We start from the raw sequence: 24455 nt of genomic DNA on the forward strand, positions 1-24455 counted from the left end.
GTATCGTAATTAAATATCGGTCCAGAATCGGTTAAGATTTAACTTCTTATTTCAACAATATCCCTTTCATAGAATTGAAGGTTTTCGAAAATTAAAAACTTAATGAGATGTTCTTATATTTTAATGCAAAAGATACAAGAGAGATAAGTAATGATAGGAACAAATAAGTGCCAAATCCATATATACCCAGTAGAATCATAGCAGTCTGGATAATTTGCAAAACAAATGAAAATTAAAAAAAAAAAAAACTGAAAAACATAAAAATAAGATTTAAACCCTAAATGGACAAACAACATATACAGTGAAACCTCACCTCATTAATAAGTTCCTCATTTACACGTTTTCGCGCTTAGTACCTTGTAAATTCAAAGTCCTGATTCTGATCATATTTAATCCATATAAAAATGCCTCACTTATCGCGTCACGAATTTTCGCTATTGCGGCTTAGTACGATCAAATATTTCGTAGCCCTGAAAATGTTATTTGCCATTCCTTGTGAAACGAACGTGATTTCCAACTCGGGTAATATCCATCGCCACAGTTGCGTGATTACGGAAAAAAGGCTTTAAATTCCTGAACTTCACAGGATAAGTTGCATGTTCGGGAGCAAGCTATTAGCCTCAGGAATGTTCAGTTTTGCTTGCCGGTTAACAGTTAAAATAAAAGTGATATTATGGACCTTTAATTTGTTTGGCTATTATAAGGCTGAAGCATTCATTCTTGGTGGTAACAAGACTGCTTCGTAGGTCCATTGTGAGCACTACTACATCTGATTATTTTGTTGTTTTTTCTTGTTCCTTTCGCCATCTAGCCTTTTCCTTTGTCTATATGTATAAACAATATTAATTTTCATCAATATTCCTGTTTCTATAGGAGCTGAAAACATTGCAGAATCCTTTTATGGTGAAACAGTATGTTTTGTTCTCACCACATACCTGCCAACTCTTCCGATTTACCCGGAAACTTTCCGGTTTTTAACTCTTCTTCCTATTTTCCTATTTATTTTTACTTCTTCCTATTTTTGACCAATGTAACCTCTAGTATGGCCAATACTCTTCCCCTAGGATAAACGATAAATTCTTATGTGCTTGTGTAATTTACGAAACCTCATTTTCGAGCATATTTATTTGATGCTTTATTTAGTGTGTGTTTCGTCCGTCTCGTTTGTGTATCGTGTTTCCCGCTCACCAGGCGGCAATCGTCCTGCAAGCATGAGGGGCTAGCGACTCAGTTAATCAAGGCAAAATAATGAGTTTGTTATTATGTTGTTCGTGCGCCGTTAACACCGTTTCTGTGCGTAGTTTCGTCGGGAGTTGTAGGTCATGTGTTTTTTCTTGCATTTCTATGCTTTTCTCCTCTGTCAAAGTCGTATGTTAATAATGTATGATCGTCGCCGTAAGACCTATCTGTTGATATAGATGTTGTTTCCCATAGGGAATCTGAAATGCTTGTCCTGAATGGGTAAATTTATAATACCAGTCTAAATGGTCCGTTATTGGACATTATAAATTTTCCAGCTAACTCATTCTTGGTTGCCAGCGTTTCGCCCTCATGTGCTAGGGTGGGCTCATCAGTTGGTACCTAGCACACCTACCAATACGCTGGCTAGTGCATACCGTGGAGGCCACTGCGTAGGCTAACTGGAGCCACCGGCAGTGCCAATGCACTTCTGAAATGTTTGTCCTGAATGAGTAAATTTATAATACCAATCTAAATGGTCCGTTATTGGACATTATAAATTTTCCAGCTAACTCATTCTTGGTTGCCAGCATTTCGCCCTCATGTGCTAGGGTGGGCTCATCATTTGGTACCTAGCACACCTACCAATACGCTGGCTAGTGCATACCGTGGAGGCCACTGCGTAGGCTAACTGGAGCCACCGGCAGTGCCAATGCACCAACTGATGAGCCCACCCTAGCACATGAGGGCGAAACGCTGGCAACCAAGAATGAGTTAGCTGGAAAATTTATAATGTCCAATAACGGACCATTTAGATTTAGACCTATCTGTGTCGGTGCGACGTAAAACAACTAGCAAAAAAAAAAAAGAAGATAATAATGTATGACCGGGCGAGTTGGCAGTGCGGTTATGAGTGCGCAGCTGTGAGCTCGCATCCGGGAGATAGTGGGTTCGAACCCCACTGTCGACAGCCCTGAAGATGGTTTTTCGTGGTTTACCATTTTCACACCAGGCAAATGCTGGGGCTGTAACTTAATTAAGGCCACGGCTGCTTCCTTCCCATTCCTAGGCCTTTCCTGTCGCATCGTCGCCATAAGACCTATCTGTGTCGGTGCGACGTAAAGCAACTAGCAAAAAAAAAAAAAATTAATAATAATGTAGATTTCAAGAAAGCTCTTATGATTGCATCCATAGAGAATCTCTGTTTAAAATTTTAAGACACCTTGGACTACACCCCAAATTAATAAACATGATAAAATTGACTCTCACCAATACCAAGTCAAAAGTGAAGTTTAGGGGGGAAACATCAGAGACATTTGAAATTAAAACTGGACTACGGCAGTGAGATGGGCTCTCACCACTATTATTTAACTGTGCTCTAGAAATGGTAATGAGGGAATGGTTTAGAAAATCTCCCCCCAAAATAAAGATTGGCCGAAAAATCAAAACAAATTGCCTGGGTTTTGCTGACGATTTAGCATTACTAGCAGTGGACATAAAAGAAGCAAAAACCCAGATATCAGAACTTCAAAACATTGCAAATAAAATTGGCCTCAAAATATCATTTGAAAAAACAGAAATTATGCCCCAAAAACCAACACAGCTAAAAGAAGTCACCATAAATGGTAATAAAATCAAAATAGTAACTCAGTTTAAATATCTTGGAGAAGTAATAACACATAACTTAAATGAAAAAATCTCAATCCAAGTAAGAACAAATAGATTAGCTAAAGCACAAAAATTAACATGGGATATCTACAAAAAGAAATGTCTATCAATAAATACAAAAATAAAACACTACAACATAGTTATAAAACCGGAAGCTACATATGCAGCAGAAACACTCTTTTACCTGAATAAACAATCAAAGACTGACAGACTTCAGAAAATTGAAAGGAGGATTGGAAGAACCTGTATCAACAAAAAATATCAGAAAGATGGACAGTGGCGGTTAATACCTAACAAAGTCGTGTACAAAGAGCTAGAACCCATTACAGATACTATGCGTAAGAGGAGACTGGGATTCTTTGGACATATCATGAGGATGCAGGACTCGAGACTTCTGAAACAACTAGTACAACACAATCTCGTCTCAAAAAATACCACAACAGGATGTAAATGGATCAGAGAAGTAAGAGAGGATCTGAAGGAAATAGGCCTTACAACAGAAGACACCAAAAATAAGATAAAATTGAATACAAAACTCAAGAATACAAACCTCCGCTTTACCCTTACACAAAACAAACCAACAACACGCACATTTTCAACTGAGGAAAGGGCACGAAGATCGGAGCGTCTGAAGAAGTACTGGGAGGACCGCAAAGCCCGAACAATCCCTTCAAAGAGACCTGAACGACGGACTGACTAAAGTGATCCTATGTGGTCATAAAAGAAGAAGAAGAAGTATGAGACATACTGAATTGGTGTGTATGTGGTAGTTTTGCGTATTTAAGTGCATAATTTTAATGAGTTGGATGTTTTTAAGGGTGTTCTGTCGGTGACAGTTTCTGGTATTTTCTTTTCTCGTAACAAATGTTTTCTCCAAGTGTTCAGAGATACCTATAAATTTCCGTTCATTTTACCGTCTGATGAAGGAAACTACCATATTTTCTCGCGTAATTAACGCGCTTGCATAATTTACGCATCCCAATGTTTTGGGGTCCAAAGCAGAGAAAAGGAAATGTTCACGCATTTGACGCACCCACAACTTTGAGCATCCATCACGCAGTTCCGGATGGGTTTCGAAGTAAAGATATCAACTACTCAAGTTGCAAGGTTCCTACTGCAAAAGCGGGCATTCCAAATACAGGGCAACGTGCTGTTATTAGCCAGTAGGAAATCCCACTGCACTAGTTTTACGAGTGTTTCGGGTACGGGACATTCTGTGATCTCCAAATTGTTTGTCAGTATTCAAGTAATACTGCATCATACAGAGTCGCGGTGATCAGTTACGCCGCAACATACGGGAATAGGGCAGCGGGCAGCAAGTATTCAGTGTCCAAATGAAACGTGCGCTACCGCGGTAACAGAAGTGCACTTCAAGCGGCCGACTAGTCTCGCAAAGCATTTCGCGGAGCAAAAAGCGGCAAGTTTCCGCAAGTAGAGGAGGATCTGCTTAAATATATGATTTTGTTAAGCAACGTTTGATAAGCCGTTTCTCACAAAATAAGAATGAGAAATAGCCACTGCACATAGAATTAGTGTCTCGGATTTGAAGTTGAGCCGAGGCTTGATTCATTTTATGAAGAGAAATGGACTTTCTCTTCGACGAAGAACAACATTATGCCAAAAATAACGAATGATTTCAGGCATTTTCATCGCTTTGTGATTGATAAGTGTAAAGTGAAGGAATATTTGATCTCCCTTATAGGAACCGCAGGTCAGACGCCAATTAGTTTCCATATTCCACAAAGTCGAACAGTCGATAAGAAATGAACATACAGTGTTATCGTATGCGCTACCGGAATAAGAAAACAACGATGTACTGCAATGCTTGTTGTAACTAGTGCTGGCTACTGAATGCATGATTCGAAGCAGTGTATTGATTCATTCAAGTGTCCGAGTGAATCGATTCACAGGAACGGCGAACTCACGGCACACGATTCAGCTTACTCCCAGCAGACAGTGCTTAGTGGCGCACTCACTGGACGTTGACGGGGAGCCGAGCTTCCGCCAAAGCGAGACAGTGAATCATGGCACATCGAAAGAATCGTGAACGAGCGTGGCTCAGTGAGACACATGATACACACGACTCCTTATCGGCTCACTGGACACTGATGGGTGGCGGAGAGCCGAGCTTCCGCTGCAGCGAGACATACAGCGAGCCATGGCACACCGAAAGAATCGTGAACGAGCACGGCTCAGTGAGACACAAGATACACACGGCTCCTTATCGGCACGCTGGACAGTGGACACTGGCGGAGAGCCGGGCTTCCTCTGAAGCAATACATACATAGCCATGGTACACTGAAAGAATCGTCATGCTCATGACCACTCAAAAGTACCTGTTTTATATTGGGAAGAACGGCTCAGTATTGTCTCAGGTCGTATGTCACATCGTTGCACAAGACTTCAATAATATGTGGACAGTAATTGAGCTGACTTATGCAATAACTTAACCAACAGTATGTTGAATCAGAACCAGTGGGCTACTGTACATCTCGGGTAGCCTATACAAAATATGATGATTTTAAAAAAATCCTCTGCTGATAGAAAAATATAGTACATATTTTCAAAAATGGCTTAGCGAGTTGGACGTGCGGTTAGTATTGCGTAGCTATGCGTTTGCATTCGAGGGATGATGGGTTCGAATCCCACCGTCGGCAGCCGTTAAGATGGTTTTCCGTAGTTTCCCCATTTTTCACCAGGAAATCCTGGGACTGTACCTTAATTAAGGCCATAGCTGCTACCTACTTAATCCAGGACCTTTCCCATCCTGCGTCGCCAGAAACCTTCGATGTATTAGAGTGACTAGCATTTTTTTCTAAGAAAGGAGTTCATAGTATGAAGACCAGATGGCAGCAGCGAACAATGAATGCTGTTGCTGCTGTCTTACCATTACATACTACACAGGTGCAGTAGGAGCGGTGACTCTAATGTGCCGTGAATCGGATCACTGTATCGATTCAGTAATGTGAACGGAATCAAATGAATCGATTCAGTAAAATGATGTTAAAAATTAAATAATTGAAAAGGAGGTTCAACCTATTCAATACTTAAAAGAAGGAAATTCAGTAATCACATTCCTATTTAAATGGGACCGGTTTCGACCTTAGTCCAGGTCATCATCAGCCGTAAAAAGATGTACAATGTTTATGAATATTGGAGGTCAGTTTCACACTTTGATAGGCACAAAGACACGACACCACATTCTGTATGCACAAAGTCACAACACTATCAGTTAATATACGAAGTTCAAAAATAACTAGAAGTCGCAGACGAATAGATTTGTAGTAGAAAGCCGCCAGCTCCTGGTGATCAGCGCGGCACATTCAAGGTCATGCGCTGCGGTCGAACGCCAAAGTAGAGTGGAGACTGTTTTTGAAGGTCTAGAATTTGTCACGGTTGCGGGAAGTTAAGTACGTGTATAAAAATATACGACGCAAATCAGAATAATTGAGTGAGTACTTGTACTCCTGCCTAAAGCAAAATTTCCGTGAGTGATCCAGTTTCGTATTCAAGAAAAAGGTGGATGGACACGTCACTCGTACAAGATTGGATACGAACGGTTTGAGGTAATGTAGCAGGGTCCCTACTTCGATGCCTGGCCCTTCTCGTGTTCGACAGTTTTCTTTTTTTTGCCGTTAGCGATATGTCATTGTTACAATTTTACATGAATTATACTTTTATTAGTTCATGTTTATTTCACTTCAGCTCGTAACGGGAAGAATATTTTCCAGTGTCGGTACTTCAAACATTTTACTTTTCAGAAAATATCGCACGCTAGAATTTTACGCCAAATGACGATAACCGCAAATGAGTTGAACCAGTTGTGTTTATATATATTATTTGATGTACCTTTTAAATTAAAATGAATTGCAAATAATTTCTAAACATCTGAATTCCTTGAATAATTTACGCATCCAAAATTTTCGCCTGTATGTTTTGTCAAAACAGTGCCTTAATTACGCGAGAAAATACGGTATTATGCATTTTGTTGAGTGTGTCGGTGTGACATAAATATTATTATTCGTATGTAAGTGTCTTAAATGAGAATGATTAGGTACATTTTCTTCCAACCATTTTTATATTTTCTTAGTTTAAGGGGACTCATGAGTGAGTTTTGAAAATCTGAAACTACTGGACGGATCATTTTGAAATTTTAACCACAGGTTGATATGCCTATAGTTAGGACACATTCTGAATTTTAACTTGATTGCTCAAATACTTTTTGAAATAATAACAAATTATTATCAAAAACACTGGGTCATAAAAAATGTTCCTTTTGATGGGAGTTTCCACTCATTTTCATTCATACTTGGTAAACATATCCTAAATAGATGCTTAATTAGAAATTGCTTTTGAATTTGATGTGCCTTTAATATGAGTGTCAGGAGAGAGAGAATCAAAATGATTACATTTATGTTTTGTCCAAAAATCAGAAATTATTTATATTTGAAAGCACAAATAATTCAGTTATTTTTCATTGACATAAAAATTAAGAGCTAATTATAATTTTCATACATATTTAAATATCCAAACCAACTTTGAACTAAATAACTTGAAAACTGCAATACAGGGAGCTTTTTTTAATCATAATACCTGTAACAAAAATCACTTCATGAGAAAACAGCAAATAAAGTTGGGTGGTTAGTTACTTAAATCAGAACTGCCCTGCACCATATCTACAGCCCTCAGATCTCTTCAGCCTTTCTTCTAAGGACATATTTTGCAGTTTTCTCCTTTTCCTTGAGTTTTCTCTCCTGGGTGCTCCTTTTTCTGCCCTGACGAAGATGGCTGTGATCACGCTGCTCACTGATCTCCAGTGAAGAACTTGTCATAGGTTCTTGCCTAATGTCATCCATCACTTCTAATGTTTTCACACAACCCATGTTAAATTCACTCACTGCTTTTGTAACTGCTAATTCCAGCTTCTTCTTTGAAACGAAGACCTCTTAGGGCAGTTATGCCAAATAATGCTATGGAGACTCTCATTAGCATTTTGAATTTTCCCTATCGTGCACCTCTCCAGCAAGGCTTCTGAGGCCAATCTCTGGTAAATAGGCAGTATTTTTCCAACAATTTTGAATGAAAACTTGGTTTTCACACAACTAATAGCGTGAAGTATCAAACCAGAAATAATTTGGCACACTCCAAACAATATTACCCTTGTCACAAATCAATATACACTAACAAATATTCCAAGAACAACCCACATGGAGCGAATGTCAACAAAGATTGTTAGGAAGTGACTGTAGTATTTGAATAAGCAACTCATTTATTTACTAGTTTCTTCTATTTATTTCATTAATGATAACAAAGGTATATTGGATGGCATGAAGAAAACTCTGAAACTAAAGGAAGGAACAGGGTTTTTGGTCAGCCTTAAAATAATAAAATCAGTTCAAGAATTCAAATCATGGTCTCCACGACTCTCAACGCTCACCTTAAAAGCCTCTAATAAAATCTATACTATAATAAATCCTCATGTTCCCACTAATGATAAAAACAACTCCTCAAAAGACCATGAGGAAACAGAAGAATTTTGGGACCTATTGGACCAGACCATAGATAACATTCCCAAACACCGGGCGAGTTGCCCGTGCGCGTTGAGGTGCGCGGCAGTGAGCTTGCATCCGGGAGATAGTAGGTTCGAATCCCACTATCGGCAGCCCTGAAGATGGTTTTCCGTGGTTTCCCATTTTCACACCAGGCAAATGATGAAGCTGTACCTTAATTAAGGCCACGGCCCCTTCCTTCCAACTCCTAGGCCTTTCCTATCCCATCGTCGCCATAAGACCTATCTGTGTCGGAGCGACGTAAAGCCCCTAGCAAAAAAAAAAAAAAAAATCCCCAAACACCATGTAAAATTATTAATAGGCGACTTCAACACTCGACTAGGCAGAGAAAGAAAATACTGTGACATCATCGGAAAATGGCCAGCACACAAGAAAACAAATAAAAATGGAGAGGGACTAGTTGACCTGTGTAGAAACCATAATTTAGTCTCAAAATCTACATGTTTTAAGAGGAAACCTCAAAAACTCAAAACATGGAAACACCCTGACTACACTAAAGTAGAATGGCAACTGAATCACATCTGCATGGACAAATACCACCACAAAGAGATCTATAACGTCAAAGTCCTCCGAGGAATAGACACATGTTCAAGCACTCCGTAGTTAAAATTAAAATTAAACTCGCTCCCCAGAAGAGACAGCAAAAGCAAGCCCTTAAAACTAAAAGAAAAATAGATCCTACCCAGTTAATCAACAACAAAAATTACCAGAAAGCAGCTGAAAAAATAAAAATCACACATAAACTTGAAGACTTAGTACACAACCTTAAACAAATTGCAGAAGACCTGGCTCCAATTAAACCACGTAAAAAATACTAATGGTGGAACAGTGAATGTGATGAAACAGTGGAGAAAAGACATCAGGCATGGCTATTACATCAGTCCCAAAAAACAGAAATATCCTATCAAAATCTAGTAAAACAGAGAAAAGAAACTACCCAAGTCTTAAGAAGAATAAAAAGACAACATCATAAGGACACACTGCAGTTAATTGAAGAACAATTCAATAAAACTCAATCGAGGGACTACTACAAAACCTTCAGAAAGCAGCTCCAAAATTATGAACCCCCGACCCTACTGATGAAGGATGAAAATGGTAAGCTGGCTCATAACAATAAAGACAATGCAGAAATTTTGGCTAAGTATTCAACAAGCTTTTAAATTGTGAGGAACCTACAGAACTCCTTCATTTGGACACCAACACACCGATAAAAACACCACCAGAGAACATCAGTCTACCCACAATAAAGGAAGTCTACCAAGCTCCGAATGAATTAAAAAACTACAAAGCGCCAGAAGAAGATCAGACCTTTGCGGAAATCTGGAAATATGCAGGAACATCAGCAAAAGTTGCCTTCCATCAACAACTTGTCTCTATCTGGATTAAAGAAGAACTACCAGAACACTGGACAACAGCCCTCATTCACCCACTGCACAAAAAAGGAGACAAAACCGACCCTAATAACTACAGGGGAATCTCACTGCTGGACATAACATACAAAATATTTTCAATAATCATCCTTAATAGGATAAGTTTACAACTTGATAAAGAACTAGGAGAAAATCAAGGAGGTTTCAGACCCTGGAGGAGCTGTCCTGATTAGATCATGAGTCTTAAGTTGATAATGGACTATAACAGGAGAAGAAATAGAGATATGCTGATAACATTTGTAGATTACAAGAAAGCTTATGATCGCATCCATAGAGAATCTCTGTTCAAAATTTTAAGACACCTTGGACTACACCCCAAATTAATACATTTTAAAATTGACTTTCACTAACACCAAATCTAAAGTGAAGTTTAGGGGTGAAAAGTCAGAGACATTTGAAATTAAGACTGGACTATGGCAGGGAGATGGGCTCTCACCACTGTTATTTAATTGTGCTCTAGAAATGGTAATGAGGGAATGGTTTAGGAAATGTCCCCCCAAAATATAGGTGGCCAAAAAATCAAAACAAATTGCCTGGGTTTCGCTGACGATTTAGCATTACTAGCAGCGGACATAAAAGAAGCAAAAACCCAGATATCAGAACTTTAAAACATTGCAAATAAAATTGGCCTCAAAATATCATTTGAAAGAACAGAAATTATGCCCCAAAAACCAACACAGCTAAAAGAAGTTACCATAAATGGTAATAAAATCAAAATAGTAACTCAATTTAAATATCTTGGAGAAATAATAACACATAACCTAAATGAAAAATCTCAATCCAAACAAGAACAAATAGATTAGCTAAAGCACAAAAATTAACATGGGATATCTACAAAAAGAAATGTCTATCAATAAATACAAAAATAAAACACTACAACACAGTTATAAAACCGGAAGTTACATATGCAGCAGAAACACTTTTTCACCTGAATAAACAATTAAAGACTGACAGGCTTCAGAAAATTGAAAGGAGGATTGGAAGGACCTGCATCAACAAAAAATACTAGCAAGATGGACAGTGGCGGTTAATACCTAAGAAAATCGTGTACAAAATGCTAGAACCCATTACAGATACTATGTGTAAGAGGTGACTGGGATTCTTTGGACATATCATGAGGATTCGAGACTTCTCAAACAACTAGTACAACACAATCTCGTCTCAAAAAATACCACAACAAGCTGTAAATGGATCAGAGAAGTAAGAGAGGATCTGAAGGAAATCGGCCTTACAACAGAAGACACCACAAATGAGATTAAATTGAATACAACACTCAAGAATACAAACTTTCGCTTTACCCTTAAACGAAACAAACCAACAAGCATATTTTCAACTGAGGACTGGGCACGAAGATCGGAGCGTCTGAAGAAGTACTGGGAGGACCGCAAAGCCCAAATAATTCTTTCAAAGAGACCTGAACGACGGACTGACTAAAGTGATCCTATGTGGTCATGAAAGAAGAAGAAGAAAGGAAGCTCTTATACTTATTCAAATATCTTTCTTAAAACCAACTTTCATGATACCAACAACTATACATTTATAACAAGACAAGTGGTGGTATGAATATGATATACTTAATGTAGCTGTCAGTGACCACTAAGCACAAATCACAAAATAGTATAGCCTGTATGAAAAGACAGTTTGACAAACACTGCTGTTTTAATGAAAATATAATTGAATCTAATTACTTGAAGAAAGAAGCAGTCTGGAGGTACAAACAGGAAATTCCTGAAATATTAATACATTCTCGCACTATTATGTACCATATTTCACTGATAATCGTCACACTTTTTATACCAAAATTTTTGAAAAATATAGTAGGGTGCAACCATTACGTGAAGAATTTTTTAATACCAGTATTTGCATTACTCAAAAAATTAATTTATAACTGAATTGTATTCGATAAACGTTTAAGTTGCACATAATACTTGTGTATATGCATCAAAGTAATTAAAATAATTCATATCAAAATTCATAATTTATTTGCAGCAGTTAGGTGAATGTTTCTCAAATCTGAAAATAAATATTAACCTTTTAATTTAATAGTCATTGATTTGAGCAATAAATTTAAAGAATATTACACTTGCAAAAAATTATTGCATTGTTGTGAAATACGGACTGTAACTACTGCAAGCTATTGAAATACTGAACAGATAAACGTTGACTCAAATAAGTGTAAATAACAAGGATAATGGGCGCCACCTGCAAAACAATTGCAGGAATATTTAATTATGTAGAGCAACGAGCCACTCCCTCTCCCAAGGCGACGGTCATCAGGCTGACGAGGCTCCAGACTTACTTTATAACCTTACCTGTTGCTATATAACCCCTGAAATTAAATTTGGGTAACATACCAGGTTCAGCCTTACTCCACTGACAAAAGACTCACTTTAAGTTTGATTCTATGACTTTACTCCCAGAATAAGAACTAATATGTGACAAACACCAACAAAATCAACACTAATGCAACCCACTTAGTGCTTGCCGTTTACATAGAGCAAATATACACAATACTACCCAACAAAATCATATCTTCACGAGATTTACTCGTTTGTCGTTTACAAAGGCCAATTACAAACCACTAAAATCACCAATACAATAAAATATCATTTAACGAGACCAACTCGTGTTTGCCGTCTAGAAAGGCAAATTACAAACCGCTAAAATCACCAATAAAATACCATTTAACGAGACCAACTCGTGTTTGCCGTCTACAAAGGCAAATTACAAACCACTAAAATCACCAATACAATAAAATATCATTTAACGAGACCAACTCGTGTTTGCCGTCTAGAAAGGCAAATTACAAACCGCTAAAATCACCAATAAAATACCATTTAACGAGACCAACTCGTGTTTGCCGTCTACAAAGGCAAATTACAAACCACTAAAATCACCAATAAAATAAAATATCATTTAACGAGACCAACTCGTGTGGGCCGTCTACAAACGCAAATTACAAACCACTAAAATCACCAATAAAATATCATTTAACGAGACCAACTCGTGTTTGCCGTCTACAAAGGCAAATTACAAACCACTAAAATCACCAATAAAATAAAATATCATTTAACGAGACCAACTCGTGTTTGCCGTCTACAAAGGCAAATTACAAACCACTAAAATCACCAATAAAATAAAATATCATTAACGAGACCAACTCGTGTGGGCCGTCTACAAACGCAAATAACAAACCACTAAAATCACCAATAAAAAATAAAATATCATTTAACGAGACCAACTCGTGTTTGCCGTCTACAAAGGCAAATTACAAACCATTAAAATCACCAATAAAAATAAAACATCATTATACTTTTAACCTCCAGGTAAGAGCCCCACTGCACTCCACTGTTACCGTGAATCCTAATCTGGTAGAGAAAAGTACGACGACTATTTCTCTACATATGGATGCAACCTTCTTTACGAAGAGCATCCCTAACCTTATTTACACTTCTTCGTAGACGTCTTGAATCCTTTCCAATTGCCGGCTGGACAGAAAGCGTTACATGTCCGGAGGCAAGCAAACAGCAAAATTCTCCATCAACTGAAGCTGCATACTCGGCTGACAAGTTACAAACAAACACTTTCTTTTACAGAAAGTCCACTGCAAAGCCGGGAAGTCGTCGTGATTATACCATGTTCACTCCGTAACAGATACTCACGAACAATAGCAGATCGCATAGCAAACTGCGCAAATACGTAGCTCCCGCAGACCGGTACAAATGAGAAACACACAGAATCAGCATCAGAGTCAGAATCAGAATAAGTATCAGAATCAGAATGAGAATGACTCGCCGCACACGTGTACACACTTATATAGGCTTGCTACACGTGGTTATCGTGTCCTGAAAAGTTTACTGGTAGCAACGCTCTCACAGGCACTTCTTCCCGCGTCACTCAGTCAACCCAAACCTCGCTCAAAACAAAGCCCTCGCATTGGCTATCGAGTATTTGATGTGACATAGAACGTCCACTCATGTATGTCCACATTGATCCACTCCAATTCTTCAACCGATACAACCTGCCGTACCCCGTGTTTCCAAGCCACTTAGTTGCAACACACACAACTGACCTCAACCGTCCTTCCTGATATAGTCGCTGTTTTCCCGGTTGCACAATCCTTACGGCTAGGCCATATTTACAGACTCTTACCCAAACGGAAATTTATACAAAATATAATGATGCACATATGCAATATTCCCTAATTACACATTCTTCTTATAATATTACGTTTTTACATTGTAAATAAACAAAATTACATGATTTTAACATTACAAACTATATACGAAAATTTTCTAACCTGAAAACTCGGGGATCGTACATACGTACGGTTACAGGACGTACGAGTAAACAGTTTACTCCAAATCTTCTGTGTTGCTATTGCTGGTGTCGGTATCTGATGTGCCGTCCTCGCCATACCATTATCAGATTTCCTGTCTCTCTGCCATACTGCGTCATCTTCAGATCCATCTTGTGCTTTCAAAATCCCAGTTCTTTCGTAGCTATTGGAGACTAGTTCAGGTGGTATAAGATCCCATCTCTTCATTACCCATGAGCATAGTAAGTCCAAGGATGGGTGCCTAATATTTTCAGTGGGTGTCAATTGCTGATTGCCACTCATCAATCACTTGTAAAATTGACGTAAGTAGTCTTTAAATGATTTGGTAATACACACGTCCAGTGGCTGTAAAGTAGATGTTAGGCCACCAGGAATGACTACCTGTCCTGTATTTTCATTGAGTAGTTGCTTCGCTTCATTGTTGTTGTTGTTATCCTTCGCACCGACAGATTGTGTCGTATGAATCTCATAACCCATCTGTGTCTCACCTTAAACTGCGTTACGGGAATGTCGTGTTTACGAATTACCTCCCATGCCTTCATTTGTAACATTTCATATGATACAATCCAGCCATTGGTACATATTTCATTGACGTACACTAACATATCTTCATCAATTTTCAGAACCTTCCCAGTTTTAGGACCTCTAAACATGTGTCTAGAATAGTTTGTGTTTCTTAGCTTGTCGTTTAATTTCCGCCAATCGTGATCAACATTTCACTTGCTGAAAATTTTCTTTCCGCAGCTCTCCTTCTGTGCTGTTCAGCAAAAACAATTACATTTAGTTTGAAGCCCGCAGAATAGTTTCTATAATTACCCATAAATATCAAATAAATGTGTTGCTATGTAAATTACTGTCTGTACCTGTTTGGTATTATTGTATTAAAAAAAAAATTTTTACAACACGCCCAAAACAAAATAAAACTTAAATTCTCACACACACATATTTGCAGTAATCACGTCACTCACAAACACTTGCATCTGTACATTCCAGAGCAGTGGATACTTCCGCAAGAGTACCTAATAAATAAAGGTTCGAATCCCTCTGTTGGCAGCCTTGAGGATGCTTTTCTGTCATTTCCCATTTAAGGCTGTACGTTAATTAAGGCCATGACCGCTTCCTTCCCACTCGTAGCCCTTTCGTATCCCACTGTCACCATTCAGACCTATCTGTGTCAGTGCAACCTAAAGCAAAAAGTAAAAGATGAAAGGCACCTAATAAACATGAAATGGGAAAATCCTACATACCCCGAGGACATGAAGAGGCCCACTTGGGGTGAAGTACTAGGGTTGCAAGCAGGGGTGTACATACTCAGAAATTTCCCAATAAGGGAACATTCTATTATGTATTATAGCAGATAACAAGAATGTAGCCCATGACCACGGGTGGCTGGTTACATGACAATGTTATGAAAAAAGATCACATTCATTTCAATGTTTACCATTGATAAGAACAAAAAATATTAAAATATTAAAAATATTAAAGAACAAATACAGTAGAAGTCCGTTATAGCGAGAGTTCATAATGGCGCAAAATTTACTCGCTATAGTGGATTGTCGTTATATCCGATTTTTGTAAAAGTCGGGAAAAGCCCCATACACATTAAATTCAGTATGAAATGGCAATCAGTTTGTTCAAAATTTGAGTTTTTGCGGATAATATCCACACTGCGGATTGTTTGATGTTTTTCGAAATCCGATACTACGTGAAAGTGTGTGTTTCATTTCATTCTGAAAAATACATATTACGGTAGTTGCCATGGTGTTCATTACTATCAGGCCGCGAATGCAAAATGACCCTTGATTTTTCACACGAGATTCTGAGGAAAAAATGTAGTCTTGGATTTGAAGAAATATGGTATCACTCCAGAGGCTTCTGTGGCAAATATTTCATTTCTTTTTTCAAACGGCACCACCTAACCTAACCGTATATGTATCATGGAAACCTGTTTGAAACGCATGTAGAGAAATGATAACCTCCTCGCTAAAAAATGACATGAAAATAGCTTTCCGAAATTTAACTAGACACGAGAAAATATAAACTAGGCCTATCCTCTGAAATCAGTTATAGTACCCTGCGATATCTCGAGGTGTATCACTTTCTTACTTAATTTCAGTATACAGTATACCATTAAAATTAAGAGATCGTTTACTTCAGCCTTTATATTTAACGAGTTAACAACTGCTATCGGCCATGTTATTTACGCATTTATTACGAAAACGTCTTATCCTCTTTCATTTAGAATTTTTTTTTTTTGAGAACAGCAGTCGATGGGTATTACTAATCGACTCCAATATCGCCTTCGAATGTTGACGAGAGAGCTCGCAAATGCACATAGCGCGAAAACCATACTGTACCGAAGATGATCGATCGCATTTTGTGGCAAACTGTACCGAAGATGATCGATCGCATTTTGTGGCAAACGTTTCACTTTTGTTATTCAAATAGCGTCACATATCCTAACTTATCTGTACTATATGTATGATTAAAACATACTTCAAGCGGAAGTAGAGAAATTATAACCTTCTTGCTATAAATATACATACCGAGCTCGATAGCTGCAGTCGCTTAAGTGCAGCCAGTATCGCAAAACTTTTCTACTGCCCTTTGTACAATGCCAAGCTGCAAATGTAAGTCTTCAGAAACATCTTTCTAATACCTATATCAGTGTTTGAATTGAGCAGATTTCTTTTCTTAAGAAAGCTCTTCCTTTCTTGTGCTACTCTGCATTTCATATCCTCCTTACTTCTGCCATTGTTAGTTATTTTACTACCCAAGTAACAATATTCATCTACTTCCTTTAAGACTTCATTTCCTAATATAATATTACCTGCATCATCTGCCTTCGTTCAACTGCACACCATTACTTTTGTTTCGGACTTATTTATTTTCATCTTGTACTTCTTACGCAAGACTTCGCCCATAACATTCAGCAACTTCTCGAGATGTTCTGCAGTGTCAGATAAAATATCAATATCATCGGCAAATGACAAGGTTTTGATTTCCTTTACTGCCTGTTCTATGTAAAAAAAAAAAAAAAAAAAAAAATACAAAAAAAATCTAAAAATCCAAAAGTGAAAATAAAGCTGCGAGGAATATAAAAAGGGAAACTTAAGTATTGTGCAACCAGCAGAAGCTGATTTAAAACTGACCACAAATTCCTAGGATGTTAGTGTATTAAGAAATTCCTATAGTTTGTTATGTACAGTATTCTCACTTTCAGGTGAAAATCAGACCATACCTCCAATGCCCGTTCTGTTGCTCCTGTCACACCGTGGCGTGTTGTGCCTGTTCTATGCTATCAACCTTCGACCTGGTGCTCCCACTTTGTGCACTCCACCTGAAAAACTACCGGGTACACCACAACTTCAGATGGTTGCCACACCTCCGCAGCAAATTCAGACTAAACCACCCAGCAGTTTGGGTGACTGGGGAACCCCGACAGGTGCCAGCCTTGATGCTAGTCGAGCTGCTATCCGTGTGAATCTCTCTGAAAAGTAAGCATATCTGTTTTGTTATTTTTTTTTTAAATGAACAGCATTTTTAGTGGTAACGATCAGAGTAATTGAATGTAAATTTGGGTTTCTTGTACAGATTTTATTATATGCCGTGTAATCCTGAATACCACCCGCACTTTTTTCTCTGAAATATTGGTTCTAAATCTTAGGTGCGACTTGTATTCAAGCCCTTTATTCTCATAAATATTTACTACGTTTACATGGAGTATTGAAATAGATTTGAATACGGTTACCGTACTCAATATACCACCTGTAAATGGGCATTCAGGTCTTATTGTGTTTTAGTTGTGTTCTAGAAAACAAGATCAATTTTTTCTCGATACGATTACAGTGGCATGTAAATGCGAAATGTAAGATAATGAAATACGCTAAATCAATGAATATAGGTAAATATGAAAGCCGCTGCTGCGGATGCACGTTCGTAGTTTGTTTCACAAGTGTTGCTGGCATGCTGGGTGCGCAAATAGCTGATCTCACAGGATATCGTACTTTGCGAGAGTCGAGACTGTTGGTTACGGAAGTCTACTCGCTCACATTTGAGTTCCGTATCTGTCCTGTGAAAGTGCCGTCTCGATAGTATGCTATGAATTCAAAATGGCTTCTGCGGTCATTTACTGTGCTTGAGAAACTTAAAGTTGTAAGCAAAGCTGAAATATATGGAAATTGTGCCGTTGGTAGGAAGTACGATATTGATGAATTGTGTATTCGTGATTGGCGGAAGAAGAAGGAAAAACTTATAAAAAGTAACGGCGATCGCAGAAGGTTCCACGGGCGGAATTCAGTGTTTCCGGAAATTGAAGAACGACTCCACAAATTTGTGATAGATAAATGTGAGTTAGGGTATGGTGTTTCTAGTGAAATGTGTCAACTGAAAGCACTGGAGATCTCAAGAGAACTCAAACACAGGGTTTTACTGCAAGCTGCGGATGGATCCGAAACTTTTATCGGAGAAAGGGATTGTGCATTCGAAGACGTACGTCTATTTCACAACGTCTCCCTAGGGCGTATGAAGAAAAATTAATGGCCTTTCAGCGTCACATTATTCATTTGAGGAAGCAAAATTCTTATTTGCTGTCACAAATTGGGACTGCTGACCAGACGCCTGTCTATTTTGAAATGCCGTTGGAAAATACAGTGGATACGAAGGGTTCTAAAAGTGTAACCATCAGAACAGATGGTAACGAAAAGCTGTGATGCAGGTAGTGTTGTGCATATTAGCGGTTGGAACCAAACTCCCTCCATATGTGGTTCTGAAATGGAGAACACTTCCAAAAGGAAACTTGCCGTCCGGTGTTATTGTTAGAACACATGAGTCTGGCTGGATGGACAGTGCGTTTGTTAGTCGAGGACTGGGTGAAATGCGTTTGGCAACGTCACCCGGGAGCTTTGTCACAAAAATGAAACATGCTTGTTTTGGACAGTTACCGAGGACATACAACTGATGCGGTAAGAGATATGAGGAGGAAAGGAAAAACCGATCTTGCGATAATTCCCGGAGGACTCATTTCTATTCTACAGCCGTTGGATGTGTGCGTGAACCGCCCTTTCAGAACTGCAATGAAACAGTTGTACACCGAATGGATGTCTGATGGTGATCACGCGTTAACACCAGCCGGACAAGTGAAGAGGCCTGAAGTGGGACTAATTTGTAGCAGGATCAAGACTGCATGGGCACGCATTCCCAACGATCTAGTGTCCAAAAGCTTTAAGAAATGTGGAATTTCAAATTCAGTGGACGGTAGTGAGGACGACTATTTGTGGAAAGATGCCAGCGACGAAAATTGCTATGGTGAAACTTCAGATGAGGATGGTGAATTGTGAATGATCTGAGTATTGGACCGATTTTTTTTACGATTTTTGTGATGATTTTATTAATTATAAGCTGTTTGAATTTATATTTGTATTATATTTGAAGATATTAAATAGGTATGTAAGTTATTTTATTTTTTATTTTTTTGCACATTTTTCCGTCTCAAATTTAGGGTGCGGGTCTTATTCGGTGGCGGGTGGTATTCGGGATTATACGGTATCTGGTACATGCTGGAAATCTGATCCTGACAGCCCCTCTGTGGTCTGAAACCACCCTGGTTTTCATCCAACTTACTCTCAACCACTCATCGCACCCTCCCTTCCAAGATGCCGGTGAATAGTTTGCCTGGTATACTAATCAATGAGGTACCTCAATAGTTGTTGCAATTCTTCTTGCTCTCTTGCTTATATATAGGTGTAATTACTGCTTTTGTCCAATCTAAAGGTACCTTACCAACACTCCATGTTAATCTTACAACTCTATGAAGCCATTTTATCCCTGCCTTCCCATTATACTTCACCATTTCAATTCTAATTTCATCTCTTCCTGCTGCCTTATGACAGTGGAGTTTATTTACCATCCTTTCCACTTCCTCAAGCGTAATTTCACCAACATCATTTTCCTTCTCCCTATGAGCTTGGTTGTTCGTGACACCAACAGGAAGATTTCTTTTTACATTGAGAAGATTCTTAAAATATTCCCTCCCCCTATCCAGTGATTCCCTGGAATCTATTATGAGTTCACCTGAATTACTCAAAACACTGTTCATTTCCTTTTTCTCTCCCTTCCTAAGATTCTTTATTACTGTCCAGAAAGGTTTCCCTGCTGCTTGATCTATCCTTTCCAGGTTGACACCAAAATCTTCCCACAACTTCTTTTTGGATCGAACAACTGTTTGTTCGCTCTGTTTCTTTCATCTACGCACAATTCCCTGTCTGCATCGGCCCTTGTTTGGAGCCTTTTCTGATAAGCCTTCTTTTTTTATGTTTACAAGCTGCTCTCACTTCATCATTCCACCAATATGTTCGCTTTTTCCCATATTTACACACAGTTGTTCCTAGGCATTCCCTTGCTGTTTCTACTACCGAGCTCGATAGCTGCAGTCGCTTAAGTGCGGCCAGTATCCAGTATTCGGGAGATAGTAGGTTCGAACCCCACTGTCGGCAGCCCTGAAAATGGTTTTCCGTGGTTTCCCATTTTCATACAAGGCAAATGCTGGGGCTGTACCTTAATTAAGGCCATGGCCGCTTCCTTCCCACTCCTAGCTCTTTCCTGTCCCATCGTCGCCATAAGACCTATCTGTGTTGGTACGACGTAAAGCAACTAGCAAAAAAAAAAAAAAAAAAAAAAAAAAGCTGTTTTTACTACAGCATCCATGTATGCCACCCATTCTCTTTCTATATCCTGAACCTTCTTATTGTCCACTGTTCGATACTTCTCACTAATTATATCCATGTACTTACGTCTAATTTCCTCGTCCTAGATATTTTGTACCCTTATTCGTTTGCAGAGAAAGACCTATTTGAACAGTCCTTGGAAGAGCAAGTTAGAGGTGAAGGAACTATTGTTATTGGTGATATGAATGCCCAAATAGGGTCTGATAGGCAAGGTTATGAGAGCATAATGGCACACATGGATGGGGACCAAGGAACACTGAGGGAAGCAGACTCCTAGATTTCTGTCTGAGAAATAACATAGTTATTGGTAATACGTGGTATCACAAACAGAAAAGTCACAAAATCACCAGATATGGATGGAATGGGCAACAGGAGTCCATCATTGATTATTTTATGGTAGATAAACATATACAAGAAATGTTTCTGGATGTGAAAGTGATCCCAAGTGTGTCTCCTGGCATTGATCATAGGCTTCCTTGTTAGTTGTTTCAGGTTTAAAAAGTTGAAGGTAATAAGAACCATCCAGGACGACAAGAAATTAAAGGTATAGTAATTGAAGGATAAAGAGAAGCCCACAGAATACCAAGAAAAAATCCAGCAGTGAATACCAAAAACAGACACTGGAGCAGTTGAAGAAGAATGGAAAAATTTCATGGAATGCTTGGTCAAGATAACAGAGGAGACCTGTGGAAAAACAAATGGCAAAAGGAAATGGAAAGAGACACCCTGGTGGAATGATAAAACAAGAGACACAGTTCTTAAAAAGAACAATGCCTGCAGAAAATATTTCAAAAGTCAAACAGATAAGGACAAAGAACTCTATAAGTTGGTGAAAAAAGATTCTAAGCAGGTTGTCAGAGCAGAAAGAGAAAAATGGTTGAGTGTATGGAGTGATAAACTAAATGAAGATGTAGATGGCAACAGAAAAATGTTGTGTGGAATGATGAAGAATGGGAGGAAGGACAAAGAACAAACTAATTATCTGACTAGTGGTAGTCGGTATCTCATTACAGATGACAGAGAAATCAGAGAAGAATGGAAGAATTATTTTGATAAGCTGTTAAATGTGAATGATATCACAAACATTCCATTAGATAGATTAGTTAAGGATGGAAGACACTATAACAGATCTGACTTGGAATGATACAGAATATGCATGGAAATTCATCAAAACAGGAAAATTTCCAGACAATGATGAAGTGTGTGGTGAAATGATCAGGTCTATGGGTGATGCAGGAAAGCAGTGGATGTATAGACTTTTCAGAAGATATGGAAGGATGGGCAGATACCAGCAGATTGGAAAAATGGTATCATTCCACTCTTTAAGAAAGGTGACAGGAAGAAATGTTCCAATTACAGAGGAATTACATTAACTTCCCAAGTGGGAAAGCTGCATGAAAGGATTTTAGAAAGGAAAATAAGACCATTGATAGAATTAAAGTTGTCAGTGGAACAATATGGATTCTGGAAGGCAGATCAACAGTTGATCTAATATTTGGACTGAGTCAGCTAATGGAGAAGTATTATGAACATAATAAGGTAGTTTGGCTGGCCTTCCTGGATTTTTTTTTTGCTTTACGTCGCACCGACATAGATAGGTCTTGTGGCGACGATGGGACAGGAGAGGGCTAGGAGTGGGAAGGAAGCGTCTGTGGCCTTAATTAAGGTACAGCCCCAGCATTTGCCTGGTGTGTAAATGGGAAACCACGGAAAGCCATTTTCAGGGCTGCCGACAGTGGGGTTCGAACCCACTATCTCCCGAATACTGGATACTGGCCGCACTTACACGACTGCAGCTACCTGGATATCTAAAAGGCCTTTGATGATGTAAGCAGGGACAAAGTCTGGGAAATGCTGAAAAACAGTGGATTCAATAATGACATAATAAAACCAATTGAGAATTTATATGAAGACATCAGTAGTCGCATCAAGACACCATCAGGAATGACGGAACCCTTTAGAATAACTAGGGTCTAAGACAAGGTGGATTTCTATCACCTCTTCTCTTCGTTACTGTGATGAATGAGATTCAACAACAAGTATGCCAAAGCGTTGATGACAACAAAATGAAAGTCATGCTATTTGGTGATATCTGTATATGGGGAGATTCCAGAGAGAGACTTCAGGATCAGATCAATGCATGGACAGTAACAGCTAAAGGTTACGGCCTAATGTTCAGTCAGGAAAAAAGTGAAGTGTTGGTTATGCGGAGAAATGGTCAACCTGAAGTTTACATTGAAATAGATGGTAAACAACTCGAGATTTCCAACAAATTCAAGTACCTAGGTAGCATGATACCAGCAACAGGCTCCATTGAAGAGGAACTTACCAGCAGGATTCAAGCTGGAGGAACATTCTATAGAGTTGTCCAAGACCTAATATGGAATCCAAAGGTACCGTTGAAATGCAACCAAGCAATTTATCTGACTTATTACATGCTGATTTTGACATATGGGAGTGAGACTTGGACCATGAGGGAAAAGGATGAAGCTAGGATTCAGGCAGCTGAAATGAGATTTGTCCGAGTAATAGTTGGCAAAACAAGACTAGGTAAAATTCGTAATGAGAACATCAGGGACCTGGCTCAGGTTGGCAGAATGCAGGATAATATAACTCTGTGTAGACTCAAATGGTATGGTCACATGCGACGGATGGATCCTGATCGCATACCCAGAAAAATGAATGATCTGCAGTTAAAATATCCAAGACCAAGAAGGCGGTCAGAATGCGATATACAGACATGGTGAAAAACTATATTCAGCAACGAGAAGGGGACTGGGACAAGATTGAAGAAGGAGAAAAGTACAAAAACAGGAGTTGGTGGAGGGGCTTCATTCGCCGACCCATCGTATGAATGAAACGACGTGGGATATGTATGTATTCTTTTGCAGACAGATTTCACTTCTCTATCGTAGGCCTAGAGATACTTAGTTCACTACAGATCAGATAGTGGTCTGTAACATCGAAAAATCCCCGAAAAACCTGTACATTCCTAACAGACTTCCTGAATTTGAAGTTGGTTTAGATATACCATATTTTCTCGCATAATAAACACCCGTGCATAATTTATGCATCCCAATATTTTTGGGTCCAAAGTGGAGAGAAAAGAAATGTTCACGTATTTGATGCACCCACTTCTTGAATATCCATCACGCAGCTCCGGATGTGTTTCTAAATAAAGATGTCAACTACTCAGGTAGCAGCCTTGCTATTGCAAAACCGGGCATTCAAAATACCAGACAATGTGCTGTTATCAGCTGGTAGGAAATACCCTGCACTAGTTCAGTAAGAAAATTAGCGCAGAGGTGACAAGTGACGCTCTATTCCAGTCTGGTACAAATGTTTTTTTATGAGTGTTTCGGGTATGGGACATGCGTTTTCTGTGATCTCAAAATTGTTTTATTCCATATTGAGCAATTATTTGCGTAATCCTGCTTCATATAAACTCGCGGTGATCAGTTACGCAGAAACATATGGGAATAGGGTAGTGGGCTGCAAGTATTCAGTGTCCGAATGCAATGTGCGCTACCGCGGTAACAGAGAA

General features: G+C 38.8%; 1 protein-coding gene across 2 annotated transcripts in view; it reads left to right on the top strand.

Annotated features, from left to right (window-relative positions):
* LOC136857740 (nuclear pore complex protein Nup214) overlaps positions 1-24455 on the top strand; it is a 232325-nt gene that overhangs the window by 73160 nt on the left and 134710 nt on the right. For both annotated transcript variants that reach the window (XM_067136629.2, XM_067136630.2), the window contains exon 8: positions 17410-17683. In XM_067136629.2, the coding sequence (XP_066992730.2) occupies positions 17410-17683 (274 nt within the window). The remainder of the gene's footprint in view (positions 1-17409; positions 17684-24455) is intronic.

Source organism: Anabrus simplex, chromosome 1 (genome assembly GCF_040414725.1).
Source record: "Anabrus simplex isolate iqAnaSimp1 chromosome 1, ASM4041472v1, whole genome shotgun sequence".
NCBI classification, from domain to species: Eukaryota; Metazoa; Arthropoda; class Insecta; order Orthoptera; family Tettigoniidae; genus Anabrus; species Anabrus simplex.